Source organism: Ambystoma mexicanum, chromosome 8 (genome assembly GCF_040938575.1).
Source record: "Ambystoma mexicanum isolate Mex_15411 chromosome 8, UKY_AmexF1_1, whole genome shotgun sequence".
Lineage (NCBI taxonomy): Eukaryota > Metazoa > Chordata > Amphibia > Caudata > Ambystomatidae > Ambystoma > Ambystoma mexicanum.
The window spans coordinates 1,651,124,739-1,651,144,443 of NC_090929.1; the positions used below are offsets into that span (position 1 = coordinate 1,651,124,739).

General features: G+C 45.6%; 1 protein-coding gene across 3 annotated transcripts in view; it reads right to left on the reverse strand.

Moving 5' to 3' along the window:
* The window catches only part of ENO4 (enolase 4), a 418,823-nt gene that overhangs the window by 309,393 nt on the left and 89,725 nt on the right, over positions 1–19,705 (reverse strand). For all 3 annotated transcript variants that reach the window (XM_069611917.1, XM_069611918.1, XM_069611916.1), the window contains exons 4-5: positions 14,300–14,451; positions 12,721–12,890 (exon numbers count right to left, since the gene is read on the reverse strand). In XM_069611917.1, the coding sequence (XP_069468018.1) occupies positions 12,721–12,890; positions 14,300–14,451 (322 nt within the window). The remainder of the gene's footprint in view (positions 1–12,720; positions 12,891–14,299; positions 14,452–19,705) is intronic.

A 19,705-nucleotide genomic window follows, 5' to 3' on the forward strand; every position in this document is an offset into this window, starting at 1 on the left:
TGTTGTTGTCTACTCCACCTTCTGCTCTCATTCTTTCTCCTAAATTATGCATTGCTGTTATCACATGTGACAGTGTCCCGTTATCAGCATCGGAAGTTGGTACGAACGTGCAACACGCCCCCCCAATTCTTTTGCAAACACCACCGTCCATCGCCGTGATAAGATCTAAGACATATCTGTTTTGCATCGTCATCAGGCGCAATGCTTGGAGCTCTATTTTTATGATGTTGAATCCTTCTTCAGTGTCGTTGGCCAGCTGGATGAGCTCCCAGCGTGTTATCTGCAGCCATTTCGTGTTAGCCCTTGCTTGAACGCCTGGTGCTAGGAATGATACAAAGAATGTTTCTGCAGATGAGAAAAGCTTATACTGTTGTGGGATTTCAGCAAGGAGTTCTGACCATTTGGGCGAAATATAATTGGATCTTTTGCTGCGTGACAACTTGGTTTTCAAGGTTTCTTCTGACAATAGTTCGTATGCTGGGGGCTCCGTGATTGTCTCATCGGGCGCTGTCGATGGTTCCGCCGATTGCCCTACTGCCGATGTGTCAGTCGGTTGGCCTGCTGTCGATGTGTCAGCCAAAGGCCTTGCTCTAAACTGGACGTGGCTCTCTGGTATCACCATTAGTGCTGAGTGAAGTGTGGCTAGGGCACAAGTGCCCCTCAAGGATGCTGGGAGATGCAGGTAAGCTTCTTAGCCACAGATCCAGTATATGTCTATTAATGCAGCAGTGCCTTTTTTCATAACTGGCATTATTAAAGTCTTATTGCACTGCCGCACGGTTCCCATGTTCACCTTCCCTTCTCCATGGAAGCAAAGTTAGTGTGGTATTTCCTTTTGAATCTTTATGGGTCTCTCCAGGGGTGTGACCCATGTCAGCTTGGTGATATGCTGTGACCAGATGGGGATGCACGTTTCTTTTGCCCATTCATATGTTTCATCTGGCAGCCCTCAGAGCCCCTCAGCTTTGCATTCGATCGTTTCATCATGCCACTTGTCATCTGCATATCTTGTCCCTTTTATAATGAAAAATGGCTCCTGGAGGCAGATTACTCCTTGTCGCCTGCTGGTGCAAGTTTGTTCGTTCTCCAATTTTTCCATAGTGACTGTGTGTGCTTGGAATTTCTTTTTTATTCTACACAGCATCAGATGAATCAAGCATTGGGCCTCAGACAAGGGTACTTCCTGTGGGATTAACATTTTTGGGGTTCCAGTTGCGTGAGGAACAACTTTCATTACTTGCTTGCTTTGCTGCGGCGCGTCGGGGTCCTCTATTTCATCTAACCCCAGCTTATGATAAATATCATATCTGTTTTTTCCCACCCCCCCTTTTTCTCCTCCTTCTGTTTTTTAATTGGGTACCAACTCGTGGATATTGCAGCGGGAATATTCTAGACTATGCTTCATCTATGTTGTTCATGGTGACGTGTGTATTCAGTAGTGGTTTCTGGTGCAGTGTGTGTACGCATGCTTGTATTTCTGGAATTAGTTAACCAATAGTAATCATCATTTACATTCCATCCAAGCTCTATTTCCTTGGCTCCAGTATTATTCAACAATGGAATAACAATTTTGTTTACGTGCAATTGTTCAAGGGGAAACGTTATATTTTCACTATTTAATTCAATGTTATAAGTGTCCTTCAAGATAGCCGTTGCTTCAGTCCATATTAGTTTAGACCCTGGTTTTGTCATATCAGTTCCGGCCCCCCTTTGTTCATTTCATTTGCCACATATAAAACAACATTATACCAAATAAGATAAAACATCATTATTGCAAATAGTATAGCAGCATATTTTATAACACATTCCAAATTATTTAATCTACTGGCCCTAGTGGCATCCCTATTTCTATCTAACATTTCAGCTTGCTCAGCCATTTCGTCGCATTGGCTCATGTTAAACCTATGTGGGCGAGACAAATTCGTTAAGTCATATGAAAAGAAACATATTTGCAATTGTTCATTCTTTTTTCATTTCTTTACTCAGTTAGGCATTTAACAATACCTTTTCATTTCATCATGGAAATAATGAGGAAAAATAGAAAAAAACAACACGATTTATATGAGAAGAAAAGAAAGAGAGAGAGACAGAGAGAGAGAGAGAGAGAGAGAGAGAGAGAGAGACAAAATATGTAAAACCTTTGCTTTTTCCCCTATACTTTCCCTGTCTAAGTTGCAATTTTCATCATGTCAACCTGTGCCAGTGATGGCATCCACACAGTCATTTTGGGGAGGTGTAACACTGTGTGCCCTTCTCACGTCTGAGAGGTGCACCCAGTACTTTAACCCTGTAACTTTAACTGCAGTTGGGGTGCTGTACACCACTGTGTATGGGCCATGAAATCTTGGTGAATTCCACCTTCTTACAAAATGTCTGACAAGAATCTGCTCCGCTGGCATTAAAGGCCCCTCCGGGCTTTCTGCTGTCGGCATGGAGGTGTCTGTTGCTACATCTTCAGTAAATGGTGAAACAATTTGTTTTGCTATGCTGGGTACCGCGCGCGTTAGCTGTGTTAGGTATTCCTTAAACTCTTCTCCCAGCACTGTGGCAGCCCTATGCGCATCAGACGCCCTCCAAACCGGGGAGAGCGGTGTGTGCATTCTCCTTCCCGTCACGATTTTGTGCGGGCTTAAATGATGATCCTTGCATGGTTGATTTCTGAGTTGGAACAGTGCTAGGGGCAGACAATATAACCAATTTTTTTTCAACGTGCTGCATAATTTCGATAAATTGCTTTTGAGCAGCCCGTTGATCCTCTCCACAACTCAATTGGCCATTGGATGATAAATCGAACATAGTTTGTGTTTCACCCCCAGAAGGGAGGTCACTTCCTTGAAGAAGTCATTTAAAAAGTGCGTGCCATTGTCTGAACGGATCACGTCACAGATTCCCCACCGTGAGAATACTCCTCGCACAAGGAACTTGGCAGCACATTTTGCATCGGAGTGGGGACAGGAGCCTGCTTCTACCCACCGTGAAAAAGGGCATACCACCACAATCCAGTATCTTGCTCCATTACATCTTTCTCCCATATCGGCGTCGTCGGTATGTAGTTCTCTAAATGGACCTGTAGGGCGTGGCAAAGTGCCACGCAGGGTTCGTAATGTCATTCCTGAATTGTACGTTTGGCATGTAGTACATTCAATCACAAATTTAGACAAATATTCGTGTAGATTAGGAACAAACCAATCCTGTTGAATATCTGAGGCAATGTGTTGTTTTGCAACGTGCGCTGGGAAATGCAGTTGTTGGAATGCTAGTTCTAATAATTCTACAGGCATCAATACCTTGCCTGTCGTCTCCTGTCTCCAAATGAGATCTGTGGCTGATTGCTTACACCCTCGTTTGCCCCAAAACTCCTGCTCTTCTGGTGGGGCCCTTCTCTGGAGGTCTATCAACTGTGCTATGGGCGTGTTATTGTATGCTTCTGCTGGTTGTTCTGCTGTGGTTGTTTTTACAATGTACTCTGATGTTGGTGTCTTATTGAAGTACGAGGCCTCCTTCGCTGCTGCATCGGCTGCCGCGTTCCCCAATGAGACGGCGTCTGTTTTATTGGTATGGGCTTGGCATTTAACCACCGCTACTACCGATGGTTCTGCTAAAGCTTCTATTAGTTCATTTAGCAATGTGGCTAGTTGTACAGGGGACCCGTCTGCTCTTCTGAACCCTCTCCTTCGCCAACGTGATTGCCCTGAGTGAACTGTGGTGGTGACATAAGCTGAGTCTGAATATATTGTCACGGCACAATCTTTGGCTGTGTGTAACGCGCTGATTAGTGCAGTCAGTTCGGGTGCCTGTGCAGAGTAGTGTGAGGGGAGGCGTTTTTGAACAATCACTTCGTATGTGTCTTCTTCCATGCGCACTACCGCCATCCCCACATGTTTCTCTCCTGTCTCTGAGTTTATGGATGCTGACCCGTCTATGAAATAAATTTCTCCTTCTGTAAGGGTGTTTTCGCTTGCTTTGGGAATGTCATCGCCCTCTCCCTCATATGTGCTACAATCGTGTTCCTGTAAATCCTCAGTTGTGCATGGCTCTGTAATGAAGGTGTCTGGTTTCACTGTCTTGCATCTGACCACATGTACATTTGGACTTGATATTATTATTTCATAAGCAGAGGCTCTCTGTGTTGTGAGGGTAGATTTTGATCTTTCCAAGATAGCAAATAATGAGTGTTCCGCATATAGCGTCACTGAACATCCCATTACGATTGTGGCACTTTTCTCAATGGCGAAGGCCGCTGCAGCGAGGGCCTGTTCGCAAGCGAAATGTCCCTGCATTACCGGGTCTAATATTCCACTGTAGTATGCCAACGGTTTGTGGCCTAACAATGTCTTTTGTGTCAATACTGCTGTCATTAATGTTCCATTGCTGTGCGAAAACAGGAAAAATTCCCTTTCATAATCTGGATTTGCAAGGACTGGGGCGTCTGAAGTAAGGTCTTTTAATCGAGAGAATTGGGCAATTGTCTCCTGTGTCCATTTTATTGGGGCTCTGTTCTTTTGTGCTTCTTTCAGTGCTTGTAGCATTGGCCGTGTGTATGCTGCGTAATCGAGGATCCACGCTCGGCAATAGTTACATATGCCAAGAAATTTCTGCATGTCCTTCACCGTTTTTGGTAAAATAATGTGTCGAATGGCCGCTGCTCTGTCTGGTAGAATTCTTTTTCCATCTTTAGATATCTGCTGGCCAAGATACACAACGTCCGCAAGGGAGTATTGTAACTTTCCTTTGTCCATCTTGTATCCCTTGGCAGCCAATACGTTAAGCAGTGTTATCGAGTCTTCTCTACACTCTTCTTCTGTTTAGCTGCAGACGAGTAAATTGTCTGCATACTGTATAATGGTGCTCCCTACATCTATGTTGCCAATGTCTTCTCGTAGTACTCTGTTAAAAATGCTTGGGCTCTCGCAATACCCCTGTGGGAGTCTGCGATGTTCATATCTGCTGTTTCCTAATGTAAAAGCTGTAAGGTACTGCGACTCTGGTGCGAGTGGCACAGAGAAAAAGGCATTTTTCAGATCAATGACAGTGAAGCAAGTTGCCTCTTTTGGTATACTGCACAATATTGATGCCGGGTTAGGCACTAAAGGGAACTCTTTTTGGATGACGTCATTGAGTCGGCGGAGGTCCTGGACCATTCTCCACACCCCTCCTTTTGCTTTCTTAATCGGAAAAATCGCTGTGTTGCATGGGGAAGTTGATGGCACTAAAATACCTTGGCTTAGGAGTGCATTCACTGTTTCTCTAATACCTTCCTCTGCTTCTTTTGATATTGGGTATTGTTAAACTCTGGGTGGGAGAGCACCTGGTTTCAGTTTAATTTTTATGGGAGTTACCTTGTGCAACAATCCCACATCGTGTGGTCCTGTAGTCCAAATTTCAGGTGCTACCCTAGCCATGTCTTCTTCAAATATTGTCAGTGGGGCCTTTATGTTAGCCATGAGTGGGTTGCGTATTTCTTTGTATTGAATCATAATGTCACATGGTATGCTTATTTCCATTATTATTTCTCCATCCCCTTCGTAATCAGTAAACAATTCTGCATCAGTTACATCTTTTAGCATTATGTTTGGCTCTATACATAGCACACTTCTCCACTCGCGTCCTTGCGTGTCCAGGCCTATGACCACAATGCGGTGCTCCCTGTGGGCTGTCCTAGTCTTGGTATCTTTGCTGACCTGGCATTGAAAAAACGTTGTCACCCACGACCGTTACGCCGCGGAATGGTGCAGGGGTACCGTTTGCGGCCGCTGCAAAAGGGTTATTGTTTATGTTCCCTACTGGGTTTTGTCTCTCCATGGGCTGTAGTGTGTTTTGCTGTTGTGGCTGCTGCTGCTGTTGCTGCTGTTGTGGGGCTGGCCGTCTCTGTTGCATTTGGGGGTCATAGCAGTATTGATCCTGTTGTACCCCCTGTCCCCATTGGAGCTCCACAAGGGCTACCTGGGTGTGGGCAGCCCCATCCCTGTTCATTGTTCATGGGCTGTTGTTGCTGCCCTTGAAAATACCCTGATGGTCGCATTCTACAATCTCGTGAATAATGTCCCCATCTTCCACAATTCCAACACGACCCCTGTTGTCCTCCCCTTGGTCCTTGCCCACCATACCCTCTGTTTCTCATTCCTCCGTATTCTCCCCTTTGCCCATGGTACCCACCTCTTCCTTGGGCCGGCCTGTTCTGCCACTGCGATCCTTGGCATGGCTGTTCCTCTCCGTTCCACTGTCCTTGGTCCTCTCCAACCAACTGCGTTGCTATCCCAACGGGCCTCCCTCCCGTGTTTTCCTCTCCTTCCTTTCCTCTGTCTACTGTTGCACTGGCGGTAATGGCGGCGACCTTCACTAATTTCGTCTGTACTCATTTTGCTTCGTCAGCCAGCCTCTTTTGTGTGACCTCCTTTTCCTTCTCTTTGATCCTCCTCCAGTGGTGTACAATTATGCTCTGAATTTCAGGCCACCCTTTGGCTTCGATCACAGCTATTTTGTCCAAGGCCTTCTGCACCTCTTTCGGCAACCCCTTTTTAATGATAAAATAGAATAAAGCTGTTGATTGATTCCATGCCGTACCAGTTTCGCTTCTCCATAAATCTTGCACTCGCAAAATGAATTGCGCAGGATCCTCGTTCTCCTCCATCGTGCACTGCATCACTGCATGTAAATCTGGAACCTCTGGAAATGCACGCCGCAATGCATCCCACACTTGTGCTCGAACATTGTTAAATGGTGATTCATCGTGTCGGTCACAGCTCATCGTTACTCCCGGGAACCCTGCCCTTTCCCAGATTGTGTCTGCTTGGTCCCCGATTGCTGAAACTAATAGACTTTTTACATCACCTATAGCTAACGGCACACCTGCCGTGTTCTTCTCAAATACATGTATCCACTTACCTGCCCCTCCCGTCAGTGGGGGGAGGAGTTTTAACAAGTTGGTTTTGTCCATTTGGGCCCACGGAATGTAGTTTGGCCTACCTGCTCCTTTCTGTATCAGTGGCATTTGTAGTTTCTGTTTCTTTCCCGTTCTGCTTGTCTTCCCTTTTTTCGTTTTACTTACCAGTGTGTTTCCTATCCTCCCTTTTCGTTGTCTTAATCAACCTTGCCATAATGGTGGTGATAGTGTGTCTGGGTAACGGCGGTTTGGTAGTGGGGACCCCTCTGCGGCAGCTGCCTCTTCGTATTTATCTAAATCGTCCCCTAACTCTTCCATTTCTGACTCTAGCTCATTTTCCTCCCAGTTTTCCTTGGGTTCACTTCCTTGTCTTTCACCCTGATCTCCACTTTGTTGACTCTCCGGTGTATCTGGGCGTATAATCCTCACTGGCTTGTTATTCAATTGGAACAGGAACTGTCCTGACTGCCACTCTTGTTCTTGCCTCTGCTGCGATGACGTCCCTTGCGATACTATAGACTGCCCTGATAACCGAGGCTGCTGGGGTTGCATTGCTTGCTGCCCCGATCTGAGGTGTGAGATCTGCCAGTGACAGCGGGGGTACCTCCTCTCCCCCTGGCAGCATTTGCCCTTTGTCACATAAAGCTCTTACCGTGTTATTTCCATTTGTGCGTGTGCTGGCTGACGGTTCAAATCACCTGTTAAACGTGCTATGTCCACAGGAGGCGCACTCGTGGCGCCATACAGGCCTCCTTTGTCATATGGTGGAGGTTCGGGGGCTGTTGCCCCGCCTTGGGCAGTGGCGGTGGGTGGTATATACAGGGGTTCACTAAACCCTACCGCTGGCCTAGTCATTAAGGGATAGATTTTTGTTACTTCGTTTTCGGTTGTAGTTGTTGAGCATTCCCCTTTTGGTGTCCCGCCTACTTCTTCAGGGTTTTTCTGCTTTTCTGTCATTCGGCTTGTACCTACCTCTGCCGTGGGGGCAACTTCCTCAAACATTCGCCATAAATCTAACACTTCTCTCCGATTCTGTAACTGTTTCCCTTTATATCGCGCAAACAAATGTGCTGATACTAAGTCTAACACTCTTTTGGCCAAATTGGTGTGACCCCATCTCCCTTTATCTCAGTGATCCACTGATCGTGATACTTCTGTATCCTGTCGCTATAAAGTGGAAGGTGCTGGCAAATATGTGCTAGTGGTGTTACTCCCCCCATGGCAATGTTTCTTTTCCTTTCTTGTGTATTCTAGTACCTTTGAATCTCTTCCCACCTCTAACTTGGTATGTCAGTTACAATATGTGGAAATAATATGTTCTTTATCAATGCTCAGAATTACCATATGTCACATTAGCTTTCTGAGAGGTGTTACCTGATCACCCCTCACAGTTTATTTCTTCTGCTTTACCTTATATCAATCACAAATTACTTGTATTAAAATACTTCAGCGTGTTCAACAAGACATATACATAAAAGCAGACCAACAAACATATAATCATGCAACATACACATGCACTGCCCGCGCGCGTTTGTTCTTTCCCTATTCCCGTTACTGTCCCTGTTTTTCTTCTTCCCTATTCTACCTACTATTTCGCATTCACTCCCCACCTCTTTCACCTTTATTATGTCTCAAGATTTCTTACTTCCACGGAAAAAGAATACTCTAAAAACTACTCCGAGCCTACACGAGACCCCTACTATTTTTCTCTTTATCTCTATTCTGCACTTGGTCGGGACAAATGCTACGCGGCGCCGCCTTCTACGCCCTACGGGCTAGGATACCACTTCTCTTCTTCTTCTCACTTCTTACAACACCTAATGGCCATATAAAGGATAGATCAGAAAAGCCTCACCGTCACTCACGCAGACCCTATTCTTAGCTACCTTCCCTTTATTTCTAATTCCCTTCTTCCCGTATTTCCCCTTACCTTCCTTTGGGGTTTTGCAACCGGGACTCCACGTGTTCAGTCAGGTACTCCGAGGGTCGCCGCTCACGGCCGGACCTCGCTCAGGTCCATCCCCCAACCAAGCCGTGGCCTGCCTTGGTGAGCAGCTTTTCCGATCGGGGATTCGTCAACCGGGAACCCTTGACACTTTCTTCTTGGTGTGCACAGTCTGGTCAACCGCGGAGGCGATGGTTCTGCTGGGGGGCACCCTGGATCTTGCTGCCGGGCGGCGCAGGCCTCAAGGCACCTCTCTAAATCATGTTGCGGGGGTCACCAAAAATGTAGGTGCCTTTCCCCGGCTTACTACGTGTGAGAGAAAAAATAAAATAGCAGACACAACCCCTTGTCGGGGAAAGAGGCACTGAGACCCCGGCTGCAAGTGTTCAAAGGATGGTTTATTTCTCCAGCTAGGAAATAACCCAAAAAACTCTCCCGAATCTCATTACATCATACTTGTATTTATATTAGTTAAAGTAACTCTAACAAAAAATGCTAAATGGACCCGATTGGCCAGACGGTGTGGTGCTGTAGGTGTGGGTGGCATCTCTTCCTCCTGGTTGGCTGAGTAGCTGACGGACGTCAAACATCTTGTGCTCCATGCAGGTCAGGGTCCGGTCACTGTGGTCACTACCTAAGCGAATATGTTACACACTAAATAACAAACTATTTAAAACATTTTATGCTGCTTGTCACATTTCTACATAAGTCACACACAATGATTGTTGTCAGTACAATTGGGTCATTCGTGGCTTTAATTGAAGGCCTTGACCTTATTGTGCATGTAGAAGAATCAGGCTGTGTTTCGCATCTTTTCCTAGGTTTCAGACTCATTAGTGCAAGTAAAAACATATATAGTAGTGTAAATGCTTAAGGTTAGTAAGGAGTGTATTGGGTGGATTTCGCAGCACAGGCGAGGGTCTGGCACTTGAAATAATTACCTTACAGGGGGTGCAGGGGCAGGATGGCAATAAATTGTTCTAATGGGGGTGGGTGGCTTGCACGTTTATGAGGACGAATCGAGCAGAAAGTGCTTAGCTCATCCTGGTTCACATGCCGGTTCTCAGACGAACAGTGATCTCAGAGGAAGAAAACTGTAGCATATTGATTGTTGCAACTTTCTCCAGCTTCAGCGTGAAAATTTAAGCGCAGAGCTTTCCTTCGCAGGGGGAGTGCAAGGGTGGGGGCCAGCCAGCTGCCTGCGCGCCTTGTGTGTGTGTGTCTCTGTCCTTGGCTGCTGTGGTGGAAGGGGAGCTGAGCATTGCTGTACTATCGCAGTGAGGCCTGTTTACCCAAGATGGAGTCGAAATGGGGCACAAAAGATGGATGCCCTGTGTCCTGTTCAGTAGTCCCATCTATGTAGCAGTCAACCGTGGTTAACTTTACATAAGGGCAAGGGGCAATCCCACTACCGGAGGCAAGTGGTCCCAGCCTTGTACTGAGGAGTGTACGATGCGAGGGGGCCCGAGGACCCCTCGCTCCCATACACAAGTTTGGTGGTATTTCAGCGAAATACCAGCAAACAGATATTTTGTTACTGCCACTTGGACCGGCGTAATTACTGCCGAATTACAAGCAATGGTAGGCAGTGTTAGTCGCCATTTATTGGAGTTCATAGGACTCCATGGGGATTTCGGTAGAATTACCGCTAACGGTAAATTCGGCCGATTTAGCCGTTTTTTGGCAGTAGGGGTTTTTCCTCAACATTATCTCCAAACCCATAATTTGGCAGTATTGTAATGCAGTGGTAACTAAACTCGTAATAAGGGCCAATGTCTCAAGGACACACTCAAATGTAAGTGCTCAGTGCTCTGTGAACCCTGTGTAAAATAAATGTAATTGAAACTAAATGGAGTTTCTGAATAGCAACACCCATATCTATGTGGGTGTTTGTGGTTAAATCATATTAAACAGAATAGTAAATAGATCACTTAAGCTCAGACCAATGGCTTGCCTTAGCTTGTAAGATGTTCCAACCCAGCCAATTTCAAACACGCGAGGAGCTTCCCACATAACACTTTTTTATACAGTCAACATTTATTGTCAAATAAAAAAAGCCACTGCAATGTAATTGATCACAACCATATATTAATATGTTCACAGTACAAGAGCAGCACACTTCACAATTAGAGAACTGAGCAGTTAGTTCAATTCATCACCCGAGTGCTGCAGCATTATTGTGTTATGCAGACAACAGTGGCTGTACGTTATACCACCTTTGTTCATGTGTGAGAAAATGCTCTTCGTTCTTCTAACCCATCGCTGTACCCGACACCACTGGCACTACCAGACAGATGCTGCACACCTCCTGTACGACTTCCAAGAGCATGCCAGGCTGCCCTGGTGCCACACCAGCACATAATCATCGGCCTGCATGCCCGCTGGCCGGCTGCATCTACCACTTTTATAACCTGCTAGACTCTGTAGCAAGATGCGGTCTATCTCTGTAAGGATGTTTTAGTTTCACTGAACAGAGCCAGAGCCATGAATGGCAAGGCAGTTAAGCAATGAGCAGACAGCTGTTATCATGTACCAGAGAACCAACACCTTACACTTCTCTGTACTTCCTTAGAAAGACATGCTCAAGTTAACATGGCGAGCTATTTAAATAAATCCAGCACAGCTGGGTTTAAGTACTTACATTTGCTAAATGAAAATGGCAGCATGAAAGCACCGGTGGATGCAGGGGTTTCACCCACTAATGCCTTACGTGGGCAAACCACTGGTGTCGATTTCATCGAGCATGCCACAATTCCTCCTTCATACTCGGAGCCTTACATTTAGGTGTCATAGCTGCAAGGAAGCAACGACTATGAGCCAAAACCTAGCGAACAATCCTACTTGCCAAGATTGGTTGCGTCCATGTAAGATATCTGGATATCAGACGGTGTATGCTACTGGTGCTGCTGGACCCTCTACCAACCCTGACCACTAGGGGCGCACAGTGGCATATCCCACAGGACTGAACAACTTGCTGATTGACACGATATGATAGGTTATTTATAATGCGCTTAATACCCAGAGGTTTCTAAGCAGAGGCCGGTATCGAACCCGTGTTGCTCTGCGTCGTTTTGCTTCCAAGGCACGCACGTTGCCCCTGAGCTATCCTCCCGAGACAATGATTGAGCGACTTCTACCTGAACAGACTCTCTATATATGTACACGGCCCAGAATCTAGTTGCAGTAGTGAGTTCTGGCAACACTGTTTTAACACTGACAATCTTTCAGTGTGGATTGCGCTGCTTGGCATGTGGGGGATTATTGTCCGATGAGAATTTCAGTCTGAAGAAGAGAAGGTCATAGAGATCTAAAGTCTGGAATGGTACAAATCTGCCAGGGGAAGTGCCACAAAATGTGACTTGATGTGTACAGACCTAGCGCTGTACATGAAGTTTTAACTTGTTTTGATCGGTTTATTGAGTTCTAATTAAGAAATGATTTGTAATGAACATTTTATTTGTTTTCCTCTATATGGGAAAAGTTGCATTTGGAACGATTGCACATCAATAATACAAAAAATAGGTATTACAGCTACCACTTCTCAGGGTAATACTGGACTAAAAGCGAATACGGACTGCCAGTTATGGCACATTGTATCTCCAAGTCACATGTAAGGTTTATTGATGCTTTGACGTTTGTGATACTTTATAAGCACTTTTATTAATGTTTTCTACAATCGACATAAAACGAATGTAGGGAAAGGGAAAAGATGAGAAAATAATTACATTGGCACACAGATTGTGGTTTGGAGACTTAGTCGCGCAATGTCAATTGTCATTTGTATAGTGCACATCTACCTCCAGTGTGACCTCATAGCAAGTTCAGGAGCATCATAAGAACGACAACATTCCAACTCTGTTCAAATGGAGAATGGTGTGAGCCAGGTACTCACCTGTTCGTATCTCAATGAGGCGATGTGCATGTAGAGAGGGGTTCTGTTAAGAACAGCAGCAGCCTTGGCGATGGCAAGTGACACTCCACCGATGGCTGGGCTCCCGGGCAGAACTGGCTCACTCGGTTCAGCTGGCGGGATCGGTTTTTCCACAGGAGCTGGCTTCTTGCCTAGAGCGGTGCAAGAGGTTCAACAACGTTTCCAATTCATGTATTTACAATGGTGTTAGAAATATTAACTTCCTTTTTTTAAAAAAAATGTTATTCGCTTTTTTTTGCAGAGAATGCACCCATTTCGACTCCGAAAGGGACGTACTGTGATTATAGCCAATTTTCTATTTTTACTGTGAGCACCAGGGTAATGTTGTACTTTGCCTACTGATTACTGTTTGGTTGGTAGTGCTGCTGAAACAGCGCACGCACACACACTAATATTAAACAAAAACATAGAAAATAAGAAAGGCGGTTGGAGAGCCTGCAGCCTTGTCCTCTGGTCCCTTGCAAGGGTTGTCAGCACAGCAAAGCCCAGAGAGCCTATCCATGTCCTCTTGAATACACAATGCACCCAACATGTGATAGTGACATTCCTGTAGGATACACGCAAAGACAACCCAGTTATCCAACAGCCAGGCTGGCCCCCACCTCAGGGGATGCCTCTGTTGCTGCTGATCTCATTCTGCTTTCAACCATAAAAAACACAGCATCCCGGTGGAGACCCCTAAAAGATACCTGTGCTTTTTCTCTGGTCGAGGTAGGGGGCTCTAGCAAATGCCCACACCAAGAGAGACAGACAGGGAGAGGCAGAGACAGAGACCGAGAGAGTGCAACATCAGCATTTGATAGGCCTGGTGCAGCTACTGTTCCAAAAGTATCAGAATGCCCAAAATGCAAAACTACAATGCAATGTAGTAGTTTATTTCCTCGACCATCTGAACTTTGGCTTTATGGTGCCAGTGTTGGCACTGAAACTAGTTGGTGACAGAAGGGAACCAACGGGAAACCTTTGGACTTACGACAACTCTAATCAGTACCAATGAGCAAAACAATTAGATATCGATTAGTGGGCTTGTTTTGGAGAATCTCACGTTTTAACGTGTCTCCTCTTTTAAGAATGTGGCTTCATGGCTCATAGTTGCAGTGGCAAAAATTTAAGTATTTAGAAATCAGTCAAAAAACCCCATGGTCAATAAGAAATGATCTTAAGACACTGACAAAACACATGCCATGCAGACGTTCTATAACATAGTTCAAGATTGGCAATGACTAAATGGAGGCTACAGAGAAAAATGCAGCTAGGTTCTTAATATAGGTTTCTGAAAGAGAGAGAAAAGTATCTGGGGATGTGGGGTGGGTGGCGAGAAATAGCCCTCAGCGATAGTAGAAAGCTCTGAATAGTAGCCATGGTCATCCCTGATCTGATCATTGGAGTGCCGTGTGAATAACATTGATCCGGAATGGCAATCGATCGACCATAGCCCCAGAACTGTGTTGGCTCCATCCTCCCAAAACCCCCAAGTACAGGCGCTTCGATGTTAAAAGTGACCTGTAAGGGGAAACACTGTATGCAATAAACCAAAGACCTTTAGCACTTTCTTTCTTCTTCCCGCTCGGTGGTGCAGCCACAGGAGCAGGTGGTGGAACGGGTGTGGGAGCCTCTTCTGTAGCTCCTCTTTCCTCTTTTTCAATTCTGGCTCTCTCTTTTTCTTCATCTGCCTCCTTAGTGAAGTATTCACTGCAATAATACGAAGACACAAGTCAGCAATCCTAGCAAGTCAATGCCGCTAGCTGTTGTATGACATCGATCAAGATGCCCGTTACTGATGTATATGGAAATTGAGGGGGATTTCAAAAGCAGTATGCATCATGACAGGGAGTGTTTGATTGGTCATGCATCATGACAGGGAGTGTTTGATTGGTCATGCATCATGACAGGGAGTGTTTGATTGGTCAATTCAATCTGCAGATTCCGATCTGGCTGAGGAGCCACTCGGCTCAGAGTCCCTAGACGGCTTAATTTATCTAGTGCTACACGCCAGTATATTGGTTTAGATGCAACTTAGATTACCACATTAATGGGGGGAGTCAGTGGAACATAACCAGAAATAACTTGAAAATATAAACATCAATGGGGACGCATTAGTGGTGCAGGTATTTTGCACCAAACTTATTTGTCAACAATGAATTCATGTGAATTACAGGTAAACAAACGTTGCGTAAATAGGCAGGTCCTGTGGATTGAATTAAGAATGTTGTCTAGTATTCTAAAATGTACAGCTCACAGGAATCCCAATATTTTGATATACCCCTATCATCAAATAAATCCAGCACATGCACAATATCAATAAAGAGAAATTGACTGCATGTAGTAAAAGTGAACATTTGCTTGTGAAAAAAACAAAAATAATGAATTCATATTTCAAAAGTTTCAAGTATTGTTAAAACCCTTATTCAGGAAAGGAGACATTTTTTTAAAAAAAATGATAACACATTTGCTTGTTGTTCTTATTTTATGTGAAAGAGGTGAACTAAAAACCACCATCACGCTTCGCAAAAAATTGGGATTTATATATGTCAAATTATGTTAAAGGGGCTTTGTTCAGAACAATGGAAAAAGATAGAAGTGGAGTGGGACGGAATCATAATAGAAGATTCATGTTTTTAGAACAGTAACTTTAAAACAATTTAAGACAAAGATTGTATTTTAATGTGTATGGAAAAGTGAATAAGCTTTAAGGTTAAAATGTTCAAATAACCAACAGTGGAATGAAAAGGTCATCATACATTGCCAATTTTCAATTTAATGCATATAGAAAAACAACAAGATCAATAGACTGGATGAGTGTTCACTGTTGTGCAGCTCAGAATTTAAACAGTAATCTCTGCTATGTGTACATCTTTGAATACATTTTGTGCATCTAAATTTTGAGGAGCACATTTTGAACCATTGTGGCACTGGAAAAAAGCCCCTACATTACAGTGGCGTAACACAAAATGTGGGGGCCCTCCTGCGAGCCATCCTGAGGGGGCCCCCAACTCGGCAACAAATCACGGGTTGCGCCACACTCTGGGCCGGCCTAGACTGTCACGCTTGCACAATACGCATGAACGTGCTGCTGAAGGGGTATGCCGCACACTGCACTAGGAAAAAGATATAAATATGTGTTTTAATGCAATATACAGCACACTTTCTGAGTGTTTGCAATTGTTTTGTAGGGTAACACAATCCAATACATGCAAGTCACCAACAGTGCACAGGAACATTAATGCTTCCAACTGGCTGCACAATGTAGACCAGTGTAAACACGTAATAACATTATAGTACAGAATGCCAGGCCACATTTAGACATACCTAGACTGTTTTCAGCAAAATGACAGTCAAAGCAATAACACTCATCAAGAAGAGAGCACACAATAAAGCATGTGTCTCCATGGCCTCGAACAACACGGCCAAACTCTTTAAAATCTGCAAGGAACTGGTCAATCCTGTTGTGGTCTATACCTCTTCTGTTCCCTCCCATGCCCTCTGTACAGCTCTGGCCTCTCATTTCTCTGCTAAATCTCAGGACATCCTGTCCTCTATGTCCTCTTCCTCTCTCGGCCCATTTTGGCCATCTCTTCTCTCCTCCTCCTTTTTCCTCTTTCTCTCTGACAACACCTGACGAGGTTTCTAGACAAGTCCGATCTATGAAAGTGTCGTCCAAACAGGTGCTTCGCTGCTCCTCCAGAACCATCAAAGCCCATATTGACACCCTCGCTCCAGCCTTGGCCGATTTCTGTAATCACTCTTTCGCCACTGCAATGTTCCCCTCTCCCTTTGAGCACTCCCTTGTGCACCCACTCCTCAAGAAGCAGTCTGCTGATCCTACCTGCTGGAAAACTATCGCTCAATCTCCACCTTTCCTGAGCAAACTCTTGGAAAAGCTTGCCATCTCCCAGCTTACTCTCCACACTGAATCTGTTGGTTGTCTCCATGACCATCAGTCTGGCTTCAGAGCTGCCAGAGGCATGGAAACTGCTCTCCTTAACACCTGTGCTGCTCTCTAACCTTGATTCCAGCATTCCTTCTATTCTCATCCTTCATCTTTCCTCTGCTTTCGACAGGGTCAACATCCCCACCCTGATCAATCGACTCTGTGAGAACCTGGGCATCACAGATTCACAGATCAGACCCTAGAGTGACTGACCTACTTCCACTTGGACCGCCACTCCGCTCCCAGGTCGATCGTGGTCCCATTCTCTCCGCCACCTCTCTCTACCTGTGGCATTCCCCAGGGCTCTATCCTCTCACGCTGGTTTTTCAACCTCTACTTGGCCACTTTGGCCTCCCTGATCTCTACCTTATCCTCTAACTTTCAGTGTTGTGCGGAGGACTCAGCTTTCCTTCAGGCTCCCCTCATCCTCCTCTCCTCTCTTGCTCATTCCTGACTGTCTATCCACGATTCAGGATTGGTGTGCCTCCAACAATCTCTACCTTAATGCCAGTAAAACAGAGATCCTTCTCATTGGGACCCTTGCCACTGTGTTTCCTCTCTCACTATAGCAGACCACCTTGGGCCCTCTTCCTTTGCCTTCCTGCGAGGCAAAAAACCTTGGTGTCATCTTCAACGCCACACTCTCTTTCTCTCCTAACATCTCGGACATCACCAAGAAGTCCCACTACCAGCTGCTCCTCCTCAAAGGGACTCTTCCCTTTCTCACTCTCCACCAGAAGCTCACTGTCTCTAAGCTGGACTACTGCAACAGCCACTTTCTCAATCTGTCTTCCTCTAGTCTCCTTCATCTGCAAATAATCCAGAACAGGACTGCAAGACTTAGCCTTGGCCTCAAGCCCTGGGATTGTATTTCTCCAGCCCTGAAATCTCTCCACTGGCTGCAAGGATCAAGTTCAAGAACCTTTGCATTGCCCACAAGGCTTTCTGGGGCCAGTGCCAACACTAAATCCAATGCTCTCTTCCAAAATACCTTCTTTCTCTAACCCTTCACTCAGCTACCTCCAACTCTCTAAGGCTTAGACATTTCTCCAGGCAGAGAGTGGGGGTAGACCTCTCTCCTCTGCTGGTGCCTCCAACTGGAATGGCCTCCCTGCCCCTCTCAAACTTGAGGCGGACAACCTGAAGTTTCGGAAGCAGCTAAAAGCTTTCCTCTTCTCTGCTGCTTTCGCTCTCTCTCCCCCCCTGCTGACCTACCTGACCTACATGTCTGCTGTACTGACTGGCTGCTTGGCTACCCTCAGAGTCTCTCTGAGTCCAGGCTCTTAATTGATTGGTCACCCTTGCACTGCCTCCGGGCCTACCATGCACTTAGGGGCGGTAACTGTAACCCTGCAGTCCATTGTTCTCCTTGCACAACCAATAGCTGCTCTGCCCTGGCTGCACTTACTGAGAGCATTGCTGCCCTGTTTTCCCCTCCCCTCTCACTTGCACTTCCCTGCTCCCTTTTCCCTTGCACTTCTCGTTCTCACAATGACACAAGGCCTAGTGAGATCGTTTGTCTTGTCCTCCCTCTATCATCCCTCCCTTGTGTACACTTGTGTACAGGCGCATTATAAATGACTTGAATCACATCATATCATTTTATCACAGATGCCCAGAAAAATATACAATGCCGCAGTAAGAAATGGCTAGACTGGCAGCACCCAAATGCCAATCTAGCCAGGTAATTAAAGTTAGCAGGACTACTTTATCAGAAATGTCCAGTTAAAAGAAAGTCATACCAAACTGAGGAATGACTAGACTGGCTAAATCAAAATGCCTCTCTAGCCACTAATACCACATATCATGCCTGCTTAGCCTGGACATGGACAACCATTATGATTTATCACACAATCCTGCCCCCCCACACATCCACTCTCCCACCCACCCACCACCCCAACCTCCACAATCAGCTCCTTGGCCCAGAATTACCTCTGTGTCCCTCTTCCTTGTCCCAGAGCTTTCGTATGAGGCCCCTTGCCTCATAGGTAAGTACTTGGATGAGGAACAGTGGGACTAGGAGTGATGAAGATTACAGGTAGCTAAATCAGGCATTACCTCCATGTACCTCTACCTCTTCCCAGTACTTTTGTATGAGGCAGAGTGCCTCAAACACACGTACTGCCTCGTATATAAGTACTGGGACGAGGAAGAATAGGGCTAGGAGTAAGCAAGGCATTAAACACAAGTAGTAGCGCAACACCATTGAGTTGACTGGGCTTCAGCACTACCCCCCCTGACATTTTGGGCTATATTGACTCAACTTGGCTAACCTTTAGGGCAGTTGCCAGACCGAACAGGACACAGATTTTAAACGGCACCTGGTTTTTGCTGTTAACAAGAACCCAGCAATTACCAACGTAAAGCATTTCACTGTTAGTAGCTGCATTCAAATGCCACATTGTTTAGGCAATTGAAATCGTGATGTGGGTTTAGTACTTGCATGCCAGGGGAGTGATTGGCAGGGTAGAGAGGGAACAGGAGACTTATAAGAGAGAGTTAACTGCTTGTAACATTGAATCTGCACTAGAATAGTCTCATTAAAATGCGTAAATAATTTGGATGCGCCCACACAAATGAATTTCCCCCTCCCACCGCATGTGAAGTTAGCGCCTCTCCCAACATTTGAAGAGTTAGCCCCCCCGAAATGAAGGTTTTCTTGTGCCCCTGTACACAAGCACACACACCATTCACCTTATACACACCCAGTCATCCACACATTTAAGTGTGCACCCTTTCACCATACACTCACACAGGTAGCCACCTATACATTTAAGTGTACACCCTTTCACCATGCAGGCACACCCCCACAGCCACCCATACATTTAAGTGTGCACACTTTCACCATACACACACAGGCAGCCGGCTATACATTTGAGTGTGCACCCTTTCACCATAGACTCATACACACACACCTCATGGAGTTGAGGGGGAGCCCTATTACTTAAAAAAGAAATTGGGGCTCATTACGGGTCCAGCGGTAACCGTGCCGGTGCTACCGGCGGGTTGCCGCCA